The sequence below is a fragment of the Berghia stephanieae genome, chromosome 5 (genome assembly GCF_034508935.2).
Source record: "Berghia stephanieae isolate SIO BIC M18660-M18661 chromosome 5, UCSD_Bste_1.3, whole genome shotgun sequence".
Lineage (NCBI taxonomy): Eukaryota > Metazoa > Mollusca > Gastropoda > Nudibranchia > Aeolidiidae > Berghia > Berghia stephanieae.
This window is the reverse complement of record NC_088364.1, coordinates 2,346,714-2,360,724: the sequence shown is the minus strand read 5'-3', so window position 1 is coordinate 2,360,724 and position 14,011 is coordinate 2,346,714. Positions and strand designations below refer to the sequence as shown.

Here is a 14,011-nt window from a genome sequence, read left to right as displayed (position 1 = left end):
GTTAGACTCAAGTATGAATAAGTAACTGACTATTGACAATGGCGGATATCGTAAGAGTGATAGTACATAAATAATTAATTGGACTGTATGAGGTGATATATATATACCAAACTCAGGGCCTTTATAAAGAGAAGATAGTATGCTAGTGATAGACCACTTCTAACAACAACGAATAACAACTAGTCTACAATGAATGTATGAAAAGGTTTGCTATGCTAAGAGTGAATCCCAATCCTTACCACATCGGAATGGAAAGTAGCCGTGTGGAATACTGTGAGAATCAATTCAGGGACAGAGTTGAGAAGGTAGATGAAAGGTTTCATGCTGGCTACTTCATGGAAGGCTTGATCTAGGGAGTTGCCTGTGGATGGAGAAGAGAATCCTAGACAATATATTCTATCACCTTATCAATTTGTTGTTGTGTAAATAGCATCTTGGAAAGAGATCAAAAATTTCCTGTTCAAAAATCTGTCTCAAATATCCTTTTCTTATTCAGCAAGTACGTGTCTATCTATCACAGCACACAGTCGCAGAGTAAGTACGTGTCTATCACAGCACACAGTCGCAGAGTAAGTACGTGTCTGTCTATCACAGCACACAGTCGCAGAGTAAGTACGTGTCTGTCTATCACAGCACACAGTCGCAGAGTAAGTACGTGTCTGTCTATCACAGCACACAGTCGCAGAGTAAGTACGTGTCTGTCTATCACAGCACACAGTCACAGAGTAAGTATGTGTCTGTCTATCACAGCACACAGTCACAGAGTAAGTACGTGTCTGTCTATCACAGCACACAGTCACAGAGTAAGTACGTGTCTGTCTATCACAGCACACAATCACAGAGTAAGTACGTGTCTGTCTATCACAGCACACAGTCACAGAGTCAGTACGTGTCTGTCTATCACAGCACACAGTCACACACAGTTTGTCATTGCAGGTCAACAGCCAGTTTAAATAAAGAGTCTTCCTTCCATTTGTCTAACCAGTCATTCAATCTATAAAGTTCCTTTCCATCCTCGCTCATCTCTGTCACTCCTTACTATCTCTGGATTGGGGTTGAATTGTCTTCACAATTTATCCATCTTTCCATCAAAGATGCATGGGGCAGACACCAATTTCCTATTGATGCAATGTCTAATTTTTACATTTTCATCCATTTTTATCAATCACAAAACTTTTTGTCTGAAATCAAATTAACCTGGTATTTTCTATCTAGTATTTTACCAAAAAATGAATCGCAGCTGCCAACCACAACATCGACGATAATAACAGTTAAGCCAAAACAAATGAATGACTACATCAATGTCAAATGACCTGTCTGTACCATTCATCACAGATACAGATTGGAAAGTAATGCTACAATCAATTGCCATTTTTTCCCTGGTTGAGGGCGGTATTTGGAAACGGGTTCTTTTTTTTTTTTTACATGTAATTGATTGAAATATCAGGGAGGGGAATAGAGGAAATTTGTTCACTGACTACATTTTACATGTTGTAATGAGGCAGACATTTCATTGTGTCAGTCTTGTGGGTCGAGACGATTGGTAGTCAGATTCAATATATCAAGAAGAAGAAGAAGAAGAAGAAGAAGAAGAAGAAGAAGAAGAAGAAGAAGAAGAAGAAGAAGAAGAAGAAGAAGAAGAAGAAGAAGAAGAAGAAGAAGAAGGAGGAGGAGGAGGTGCAGTTGTTTGGAAGGAGGAAAGAATACTTCTGCTGAGTCGCTAAGAAGAAAAATATATATTTCAAAGAAAATGATTTATTTCGCATTCACCATTCCAGTTGGCTTTCAAACAGAAACAAAGAATCCTAGAACCAGAGATAAGTCAGGCTGAGAAATGTGTGTGTCAGTAGCAAAATAGAGAGAAACGACCCGCTGTGTGTGTTAGTTGATTACTACTACGCGTGTGTTCGATGACTCGCGACGCCACAAGAACGAGAGACACTGTCAGCGACCGACACTACGTGCGGGCAGCACAGTGGGCAGTAGACAGTGAATATGTGCACGTCCGTGGAATGTGGAGGTGGTGATAATTGACAAGATGGAATGATACTATACCTAGCTGACTAGTTTGTCTTTGACGCCAACAAATAAAAAGTTTCTTATTTTAATAAAAAAATTTAAGTCGGCACTCAAAACGGAATAAAAACTGATTTTTTCGAGTCGTGAAATAAATCTCTTTGATTTTCTTTTTAGTTGGTTCTGTCTTTTGACGTTACGAATGTTTGTTTTTTTTCTGTTTTTTTGTAATGTCAGAATTGATCAAAATCGTACTGTCGGAAGATTTACAGGCTTGAACAAAATATGCAACAAGGAATGATTTGAGTCAACAGATAAAACAATAGAAGAGCTCATTCTCAGAGTATTAGATAACTATGTCTCAGTTCTAGCACTCTCCCTGTCCATATGTCTACATACTTTTCTAATCATTTGTGTACAATATTTACCATGGACTAGTCATCAACTATACAAACCCATTTCCATCCCAAAGTCCTAATCCTGTTTCACATGTTCCTTACTTCATAGCTTCCACATCCAAAGTATTCTGTCCCACCACAGACGAGAAATGGAGTCCTAATAGCTTAGTAATGGATCACTCTCACCATTGACCACCATCCCCCCCCCCCCCCCCCCAACCCCACTTTATCCCCAACAGCAATTTGGTATCTGGGTCTATTAGACTTGGCAGTCAGTTATCTTCTTCTTCTTTCAGCTTATCCTGCATTTTGCAGGGCTGCCATAATGAATGCCACATCTCCATGCATCTCGGTTCATAGCATCATCTTCCTCCAGGCCCAGTTCTTTCATATCGTCCTTTACCCTATCCATCCATCAAGTCTTTGAGCGTCTCTTTTTTCTCTTTCCCACTAACTGTGTATCCAATACTTTCCTTCCCACATGCTCCCTCTCTCGTGTCTTAACATGTCCGAACCATTTCAATCTATCTTCTCTCATCTTTATTGATACATTCTTCACCTCAGTCAACCTTGGAATTTGTTCATTTCTAACTTTATCTTCTCTTGTCCACGACAGTAAGTACTTTGCAATAAAAATAGTTTTATCCAAAGGATAGAAAACAATAGTTATTATCTGTTTAAGGCTACCGGATATGGGATAACCTCTGACCCCATTAGCCAAATGGCTCTCAATTACTACTATAGGATTTGGAATACATATTGAACATTCAACACTAAATCAATGTGATACTCAGCTGATAGAGGCTGAGAACAGTAAAAAGGAATAAACAAAAATGAATAGAATCCAACAAAATACCCAACACAGATTGTTTTGAGCTCAGCCAACAACCAAATGAGTGAAAACATGAATGCATCACAGACAGCATAGCAATATTTGGCACAGTTATCTACAAGTAAAAGAATCCTGAACTATAAACAAACCTGACATGAAAAGATCCTGTTACTTGCAGTAAGTTATCTGTGCCAAATATTGTGATGCCGTCTGTCTGGATTTTAAGTGGTGTATCAATGTTTTTATTGTTTTTATCATTAGCTGAAGAAGGGATTTGAGCCCAAAACGTTCCGCGTTAGGTATATTATTCTATTTGGAAGCTGTTCTATTCATTTTTGTTCAATAATACTAAATCCAAACTCCACAGCAAACTAGATGCCGTCCATTACTGTTTAAGATGTAGATGAGTTCTCCCACAACAACGTCTGCCACAGCCAATCCCTTGGTGATCATTTCTGCCACTTCCGGTGACATCCCAGCTATGGAGCTGTTCAGGTTTGTAGCAATCATGTCAGTGATATCAACTGGAGACCTGGAATTCAATGGACATGGAATAGGCTGGAATCATCTAAAACTGGAGCTTTTGTATGGTGAAATATCCACTAAATGTAATGTGCTCAAAGCGCTTTTACTAGTGACTTGATAACCTGCTGTCTCTAGTAATACTCGACCCACAGTCAAAAACATGGATACTCACAAATGCCCCCAAGTGGAAGAATTGTGTTAAAAAACAAACCCTTTTTCATAGCCAACTGAAATCAGACTATAGTTCAATGAAAGTAAAACCCGAACTTACGTTGCCATTCTATCCTTTTTATGTTAATAAGTGGAAATCCCTTTGCAAAAAAAAAAGGTTTATAAATATTCTATTTACACTTTGTTACTTGATGAAAAGTTTTTCTCAATGTTCAGTCAATGGCAACAACAATAATAATAATAGTAATAGTAATAATAATAATAACAGTAATAATAATACTAATAATGATGATGTTGATGTTGATGATGATGATAATAATAATACTAATAATAATAATAATAATAATAATAATAATAATAATAATGATGACAATAATAAAAATAACAATAATAACAATGAATGTAGCTTCTTGTAATCAATATTTAATGTGACAATTGTATCCACTCGAGATATCAGCAGATTGATGTCAATGGTCAAATATATCTAAATTCTTCCATCATTTAACCTTAAAGTTCAGTAGTTTAATTAAAATCTGGTTCAAGCCACACACAATGACAGATGGGTTATCATTTCTTACATGACTTCAGTGGCTGTGTCATTCAAGCCACACACAATGACAGATGGGTTATCATTTCTTACATGACTTCAGTGGCTGTGTCATTCAAGCCACACACAATGACAGATGGGTTATCATTTCTTACATGACTCCAGTGGCTGTGCCATTCAAGCCACCACAATGACAGATGGGTTATCATTTCTTACATGACTTCAGTGGCTGTGTCATTCAAGCCACACACATGACAGATGGTTATCATTTCTTACATGACTTCAGTGGCTGTGTCATTCAAGCCGCACACAATGACAGATGGGTTATTATTTCTTACATGACTTCAGTGGCTGTGTCATTCAAGCCACACACAATGACAGATGGGTTATTATTTCTTACATGACTCCAGTGGCTGTGCCATTCAAGCCACACACAATGACAGATTGTAACAATGAATTTCTTACATGACTTCAGTGGCTGTGTCATTCAACCAAGTCTCCATCCTCTTGAACACTTCATCCCACACAGTCTCGTTAAAAAGTCTCAGAGTGAAACTCTCTGCCATGTCATCACCAGACCCCGTTGTTGTCTGATGGGTAAATGTCTCCAACAAGTGTCTCAGTTTATTTTCAGTTGATGTTGCATTGCTTGTCACAGGTGAATTTTCATCAAACTGTGGAGAAAATAGAAATGACATACCCGTGCATAGTTATAACAAACATGACAAACATAATTAGACAATTAATTGTTGTGCTGTGATCATTTCATACAATGTTTTTAAAAAAAAAAAAAAATTTTAATGAATAAAGGAGATTTTATATAACGCAATATCCACTAAACATGCTCAAAGCGCTTTACAAGGGGTCCCTGGCCAATAGCAACACTTAACATGTAGGATGGGACATGACCCCTGTTAGGAGACAATACATTTTTTCGGACAGAGACAACGCTGTTAACGGCCAGGTACTCATTTTACACCTGAGTACAGTGAGAGAATGTGAATAAAGAGCCTTTTCTAAGGACTCAACTATGCGCCGAGTGAGGCTCGAACTCAGGACCTTCCAATCCAAAAGCGAGTGTCATACCACAAGACCACATAGCCGCACTAAGGCACTTGGCAAACATAAAATGGAAATTCAATCACCCAAAATCTTGTTTAAATAAATTAAAGTCAAAACCTATATATATATATGTACTTGGGTCCAAAAACCGTACTAAAATACGCAAAATGGTACAGGTTGGCAGGTCTGGTGTAATGGTAGCACATCTGACCAGTAATCAGGAGGTCTGAGGTTCGATCCCTAGTCAAGACGTGCTGATTTTCTGGGACAGTCTATTTCTTATATTTTTCTTCCTTGCTTTGCCAGGCATTGTTTCATTCACCGTTTTTCAGATCTTTATCGTGTCTCTACCTCATGGTCAAAATAAAACTGGCATGGTATGCTATTCTATAGTCAAGAGTAAAAACTGTTAGACTGACCAGTCCATCAATTTTGTCCATCCTTTGGGATTGTCCTAACTCCTTGACCAGTTCATCTCCATCTGTGCTGCACAACTTGTCCTTGAAATTGGTCATGTTGAATTGCAGACCAGGAGGCACTGAGAAGATGTCATCTGATGGGGTCATACAGAATCCATCCCAAGACTCTAGGGCCTCGGTCCATGCTTCTAGCTGGATATGCAAACAAAAATGTTCAATGAAAAGAAAGATAAAGGGAATAAATGTGACTCATATATAAAGGAACAACACTCAAAAATGTTCAACAACTGTAAGGTTCAGTTCAATTTTAACAGTTTAAATAGTGCTTAAAATGTTCAATAATTGTAAGGTTCAGTTCAATTTTAACAGTTTAAATAGTGTTTAAAATGTTCAACAACTGTAAGGTTCAGTTCAATTTTAACAGTTTAATAATGTTTAAAATGTTCAATAATTGTAAAGTTCAGTTTAGTTTTAACAGTTTTAGTAGTGCTTAAAATAGTTTTAGGTCATATCAGCCCCTAGGAAAATGAAGATGACACACAAGCAACATAGGAAAGTTTGAAAAATCTGGAGTTCATCAATGAATGGAATAAATTTTTTCACAGGCAGCTTATGAAAAGAAAAACAAATTCAAAGACAGCACACGATTAAATCCCAACCGCAATCTATCCATGAGGCCAGTCTAAGGTTCACAGAAACACAAGCATGGAATTACATTGAGAACCAACAATGAGAAAATTTACAAGAAAAAAAACTGTCACTTCTAACAGAAAAATAAATATTTCTACAAAGTCAAAATGCACTTCATTAGAACTATCTCGGAGTGGAATGGGCTGGATGAACTGGTCATCATGGCACCACACCTAAACGATTTCAAGGCCCGACTGACATGGGCCCGCGCCCAATGAGGACGCCGCTGAAATACAACCAGACCATTGGTTTCTTCAGCGCCAACCATACAGACAGATACACGCTCTCACAACAGAAGAAAATGAAGTCGTCTTATTCCGACATAGAAAGTACAATTGCCAGCGACAATAGAAACGGATATGGGGATGGAGGGGGTGAGGGGTGATGTAGATCACTAATTCAATCTATCTCTCACACATAGTGTGGAGGAATGGAAGCCTAAAATAATGAAATGTTAACAATATGCAATGATTTTGAGATTGACGATGATGATGATAATTTTGAGATTGATGATGATGATGATGATGATGATAGTGTGAATACGGATTGAGTGAAGACAACTTACTTTCTGTGATTGCCTAAGGATGGTATACAATACAGTCTGGATAGCACCGGGGACATTATTCATCAGATTGACAACAAGAGCTGTGTTGGGAAATTGGCGATACTTCTCAAAGAAATCCCCTAAAAGTTAATAAATGATAGAGATAAAAGTTAACCACATCCAGAATGACAGCTGTTCATCAATCATCCACAATGACAGCTGTTCATCAATCATCCACAATGACAGCTGTTCATCAATCATCCACAATGACAGCTGTTCATCAATCATCCACAATGACAGCTGTTTATCAATCATCCACAATGACAGCTGTTTATCAATCATCCACAATGACAGCTGTTTATCAATCATCCACAATGACAGCTGTTCATCAATCATCCACAATGACAGCTGTTCATCAATCATCCACAATGACAGCTGTTCATCAATCATCCACAATGACAGCTGTTCATCAATTACCGTCTATTTAGTTGTGATCCACTGACTCCAAACAGTATGACAATGGATCAATCAAGCACTCAAACTCCATGGCATGGCATGGTCTTAACTGTCAAAGTGGCTTGTACTACAATGCTATCACAAGAAATAATCCAATTGTTGTTAACCTTGATCATACTGACCCTACATTCTAATGCCTAGATCTGGTTCACTGTAATATAATAGCAGATTGAGTTGATATGAAATACATGACAAACAACGTGTCGTCAAGTGTTCAATGTGTAATTGCTACAACTGGTTTCCATGTTTAAAGTGCCTGGAATCGTCAAGTGTTCAATGTGTAATTGCTACAACTGGTTTCCCTGTTTAAAGTGCCTGAATCGTCAAGTTTCATTGTAATTGCTACAATTGGTTTCCTTGTATTAAATGCCGTGAGTCGTCAAGTGTTCAATGTGTAATTGCTACAACTGGTTTCCATGTTTAAAGTGCCTGGAATCGTCAAGTGTTCAATGTGTAATTGCTACAACTGGTTTCCCTGTTTAAAGTGCCTGGAAGTTGACGTTTTTTATTTAAAACAAAAACAAAACAAAAAACCCAGGTATTGTCTCATAGAGATGCATCACGAAGTGTATGATAAATATTTTCTTATACATTACTACATCATTGTTGCATTCAACTTTTGTCAAACCGATTATATCTTGATTATTATTATCATTAGTGAATAATTACCACAATCATTATCAGCATCATAATCATCATCATCATCATCATCATCTTCATCATCACCATCATCATTACTGCCATTGAAATTATCATCATCACCATCGTGGTTACTTTCCTTCGCCCCCCCACCCTTGCCCAATACCTGTATTGTCGTCCAGCTGCCCCTGTGTAATGTCCACAAAGGCATTGACATACCCAAAGAGGAGTGATGAATCTGGTACAGACCTCAAACTTTCCACCACCAGGTGAGACACAATCGACTCCCAATTCCCCCACCAGCTGAAAAATTACACAGTAAACAAAAACCTCATTCTCTGGGGGCTATAGCAGATAAGTAGTAATAAGTAGAGCCAGTATCCCTGTGGAGCTGGCGTTGATCCCAGTTTCTAGAGCGTAAAAGTGAAAATAAAAATTGCTTGCTACCCTTTGGATAAGATACTAGTCTATCGCAAACTGACCAACCCAGGTACCGAATCACTGCTGGTTGGACAGGGGGGGGGGGGGGGAGATCAGTAAAAAATCTCAACTGCATCCGGTCTTGGTCCCATTACCTGTGAAGCGATTGTTCTACAAACTGGTCCCTATATGTGAAGCAATTGTTCTACAAACTGTTCCCTATATGTGAAGCAATTGTTCTACAAACTGGTCCCTATATGTGAAGCCATTGTTCTACAAACTGGTCCCTATATGTGAAGCAATTGTTCTACAAACTGGTCCCAATATGTGAAGCGATTGTTCTACAAACTGGTCCCTATATGTGAAGCGATTGTTCTACAAACTGGTCCCTATATGTGAAGCCATTGTTCTACAAACTGGTCCCTATATGTGAAGCGATTGTTCTACAAACTGGTCCCTATATGTGAAGCAATTGTTCTACAAACTGGTCCCAATATGTGAAGCGATTGTTCTACAAACTGGTCCTAATATGTGAAGCCATTGTTCTACAAACTGGTCCCTATATGTGACGCGATTGTTCTACAAACTGGTCCTAATATGTGAAGCCATTGTTCTACAAACTGGTCTCTATATGTGAAGCGATTGTTCTACAAACTGGTCCCTATATAAGAAGCAATTGTTCTACAAACCGGTCCTAATATGTGAAGCCATTGTTCTACAAACTGGTCCCTATATGTGACGCGATTGTTCTACAAACTGGTCCCTATATAAGAAGCAATTGTTCTACAAACTGGTCCTAATATGTGAAGCGATTGTTCTACAAACTGGTCCCTATATAAGAAGCAATTGTTCTACAAACTGGTCCTAATATGTGAAGCCATTGTTCTACAAACTGGTCCTAATATGTGCACAGCCGTTTACTGCTTTCACTTTAGTTCGACAGGTAAATTTTGCCGGACGCTAGTTCATAACAGATGGCGAGTCACGGCCTGTGCCGAAAGGGAGACTGAGCAATTTTTCCTATTTTGATGATTTTTTTCTCAAGTTCAAAGTAGCGTAGTAAAGATGCTATTAGATGAAGCAATAAGATATTTTAGAGTCATAACAAGTGATTTACATACTTTTATTTGATATAATTTTAGTAGATCATTTGGGATTAGATTTTATAGGAAATAACCATAAAAATGGGTCAGAAATTTTAATTACTTCAAACGATATAATCAAAAATTACATAGTTATCTGAGTTTATACAAATAAATGAGAAATACTGCAATAATCATCAATATTCACAGAGTAGAAATATATAATCAAAGTCGTTTTGTAATGAAGCATTGTTGAGATATCCGCTCACCTGTACAGCAATATCCTTTTTTGACAGCAATAAAAAAAATGCGTGATCACCGAATTGTAGGGGTTTGTTGATCAAATGATCAAAACGAACTGGTTTTAGTGATGGCAATTGACAATTCTTAGGAAAAGATATGTAATATGCATTCCTTTGACGTTTGTATAGATGTAAACTATATAATAATAATAATAATAATAATAATAATAATAATAATAATAATAATAATAATAATAATAATAATAATAATAATAATATAATAATAATAATAATAATAATGACGATAATAATTACAATAATAATAAGGATAACAATAATAATAATAATAATAATAATGATAATAATAATAATAATAATAATAATAATAATAATAATAATAATAATAATAATAATAATAATAATAATAATAATAATAAAAATAAATAATAATAATAGTAATAATAGTAATAATAATAATAATAATAATAATAATGACGATAATAATTACAATAATAATAAGGATAACAATAATAATAATAATAATAATAATGATAATAATAATAATAATAATAATAATAATAATAATAATAATAATAATAATAATAATAATAATAATAATAAAAATAAATAATAATAATAGTAATAATAGTAATAATAATAATAATAATAATAATAATAATAATAATAATAATAATGATGATGATGATGATGATGATGATGATGATGATGATGATGATGATAATGATCATTTTCATGAAAATAATATTGTGGCTATCACCTAAACGCCTGCTAATTTTGGAAAAACGCAATAATTTCTCTTTAAAATAGCTTTCGAAATGCCCGTTATAAAAAAATGGAATTCGCCTATAATATGTCCCCCTGATAGAAAGGAATTAAAAATAGAAAGAAAGAAAGAATAAAGAATTTTACTGAATCATTTGCGGCCAAAGAATTGACTCATCGCCTCCGAGAGTTTTATTTAACTTCCCAACGCCCCAAATTGCTATCATTCATTCAATATAATTGACTCCTCTCCACTCCACGCTCTCCGGCACTTTCCTTCCATGTCCCTCAAACCGCTTTCTTTCCATGGAGCGTCCAATCAGCTTTTTACAATTGCCCATTTCCAATTGGCTGCTGAATAAGGACAATTCTAATTTCAATTGTCCACCACTCGGTCATCAGCAAAGTCAAGACAGCTCCTCCTACTCAAATCACACATACCCACGAATATGATAGGCCTTGTAGACCAGTCACTGGTCTTTGATGTAACAACCATCCGCCAGCTTTGATCACATTGCTTTTGATGATGTCACTCAATATCTATCTTCTTCTTTCAAACCCGTTGACTGTACCACGAGTCAACATAAAAGAATATCGCGGTGAGGTGCGAATCGTGAAGATAGAATGACGTAGCTGTGTTAAAGTTATACGTAGGTTCAAAGTTCAATTGTCAGAGAGAACTGATGAGAGATTAAACTGAGGTGGTAAAATGAAAACTGTTTCGTAGTAAAACGTTGCATAAATTAGTTTTATGTACACCAACACACACACACACACACTTTCTCTCTCTCTCTCTCTCTCTCTCTCTCTCTCTCTCTCTCTCTCTCTCTCTCTCTCTCTCTCTCTCTCCTCTCTCTCTCTCCAGTGCTGCGACCAAAAAAAAAGGACGCCGACCAGATAGCTAATACTATTTAAAATGGAAATTTGTTGAAAATGGTCTGCTTATTGAACAACCGAAGCATCGTGGATATCAGAAATGATAATTGTGAATCAGTTGAAAACGTGATATCGATGTAATACTAATACTAGTAATAATCATAAAATATCAGTGTATTTATCTTACTCTTGATCACCACTGTAATAAAAACAATATTATTATTATTGTTAATAATAATAATAATAATAATATTAATAATAATAATAATAATAATAATAATAATAATAATAATAATAATAATAATAATAATAATAATAATAATAATGATAATAATAACAATAGTAAAAAATAAATAATATCCATTTTTTGACAATAAAAAATCGCGATAAACGCATTGAAAAGGACGGAAGGGGGGGGGGGGGAGGATTAATGATCAGATAATCAAAATGAACTATTATTTTAAAATAAATTGACAATCATAGGTAAAAATAAGTTATAAGTATTCCTCTGAACTTTGTATAGATCTTAACATATTTTTATACTTTTTATTAACATACGTAAAACCTCACGATTATTTTAAGGAACAGCTGATTGTTACATGTCACAGAAACAGCATCTAATTAATCAACCAACGTTCTGTTTTCTTTTTTTTCACCGGTGGAACTTCACTTGCTAATTCTGGAGCAGTTTGCATGAAATGTTTTTTAACCACATATCTCATTTGAGCCCTTTCACAGCTTATTCGGCAGAGTCCATTTGCATTGAGACAATGCTTGTTTTCAGCATGACCATTCATCTGAGTAAAGAAAAAAAAATCATTAGTTATTATTGATATTGATGATGATGATGATGATGATGATGATGATGATGATAATAATAATAAAAATAAGAAGAAGAAGAAGAAGAAGAAGAAGAATTGTAATAATAAGAGTTATAATAATATTATTGATTGTTAGTAATAATACGATAGTGATCGCCTAGATGCCTGCTAATAATAATAACGTAATAATTTTCCTTTAAAATATAGTTCTAAATGCCCGTTATTCAAAATGGAATCCGCCTATATACCCACTCTGAAATATTTTTAGCAAAAATAAGATAGAGAAAGAAGTTTACTGTAGCATTTGCGGCCAAAAAATTGATTTATCACCGGTCTGCGAGAGTCTTATTTGACACCTAGACAACGCCCCAAATTACTTTCAATTCATTTCAAATTTACTCCACCTCTCCAGAAATTTCAGCCCATGACATCCAAACTGCTTTCTATCCATGGAGTGCCAATCAGATGTTTACAATTACCAATTTCCAACTGGCTGCTGAAAAAGGACAATTATAATTTCAATCGTCCACCAGTCGGTCATCGGCAAAGTCAAATAAGCCCCTCCCACTCAAATCACATATCCCCTCGAATGTTCGGCCTTGTAGCGCAGTCCACCGGGCTTTTGAGGTTACACAATCATCCGCCACCTTTGATTACATCGCTTTTTGATGATGTCATAATATATCTATGTACCCTCTTTTCTCACGCCCGTTGACTGTATCAACGGGCGATGTAGAAGAATATCGAGGGAAGGTGCGAATCGTAAGACGGAATGGCAAATCGGTGTGAAAGCTATAGGTTCAAAGTTCAATGCAATAAAAATCGTTCCGTGCTAAAAATGTGCGTACATGAGTTTTATACACACACACACACACACTCTCTCTCTCTCTCTCTCTCTCTCTCTCTCTCTCTCTCTCTCTCTCTCTCGTGTGTGTGTGTGTGTGTGTGTTCTACTACTACTACTACTACTACTACTACTACTACTACTACTACTACTACTACTACTACTACTACTACTGCTACTACGATTACTACTATTACTGCGCTATCATCATCATCATCATCATCATCACCATAAAACAACAACAACAACAACGTTATCATCACCATTGGACTCGTGTTCTTATGTCTCTGGATTTTGTCTGAATACGGACTATTTATTTGTTAGCCAACAAAGAATTAGACAAGGTGTGTTTACACAGTCATTGTGCAGAAACCTGCCATTACAAATCGGTGAAATAAATGCTATATTAAAAGTAGATTATTACTCTTATATTTACTACCATGTGTTAGGGTAACAAAACTCAGATAACATCAATTTGAATTTTTTAAACAATTAAAAATATTTTTCAGGTTAATTTCAAATAGAAAAATATTCATTTTTCAAGAAAGAATAAAGTATACTCACCATTTCTTGATATCAATGAA

The 14,011-nt window shown here is 35.9% G+C and overlaps 1 protein-coding gene across 1 annotated transcript in view; it reads right to left on the bottom strand.

Annotated features, from left to right (window-relative positions):
• Window positions 1-14,011, bottom strand: part of LOC144972239 (uncharacterized) — a 318,601-nt gene that overhangs the window by 179,161 nt on the left and 125,429 nt on the right. The window contains exons 27-32 of the mRNA XM_078913282.1: window positions 8,526-8,662; window positions 7,226-7,344; window positions 5,971-6,162; window positions 4,955-5,163; window positions 3,636-3,778; window positions 240-361 (exon numbers count right to left, since the gene is read on the bottom strand). Coding sequence (XP_078769408.1) covers window positions 240-361; window positions 3,636-3,778; window positions 4,955-5,163; window positions 5,971-6,162; window positions 7,226-7,344; window positions 8,526-8,662 — 922 coding nt within the window. The remainder of the gene's footprint in view (window positions 1-239; window positions 362-3,635; window positions 3,779-4,954; window positions 5,164-5,970; window positions 6,163-7,225; window positions 7,345-8,525; window positions 8,663-14,011) is intronic.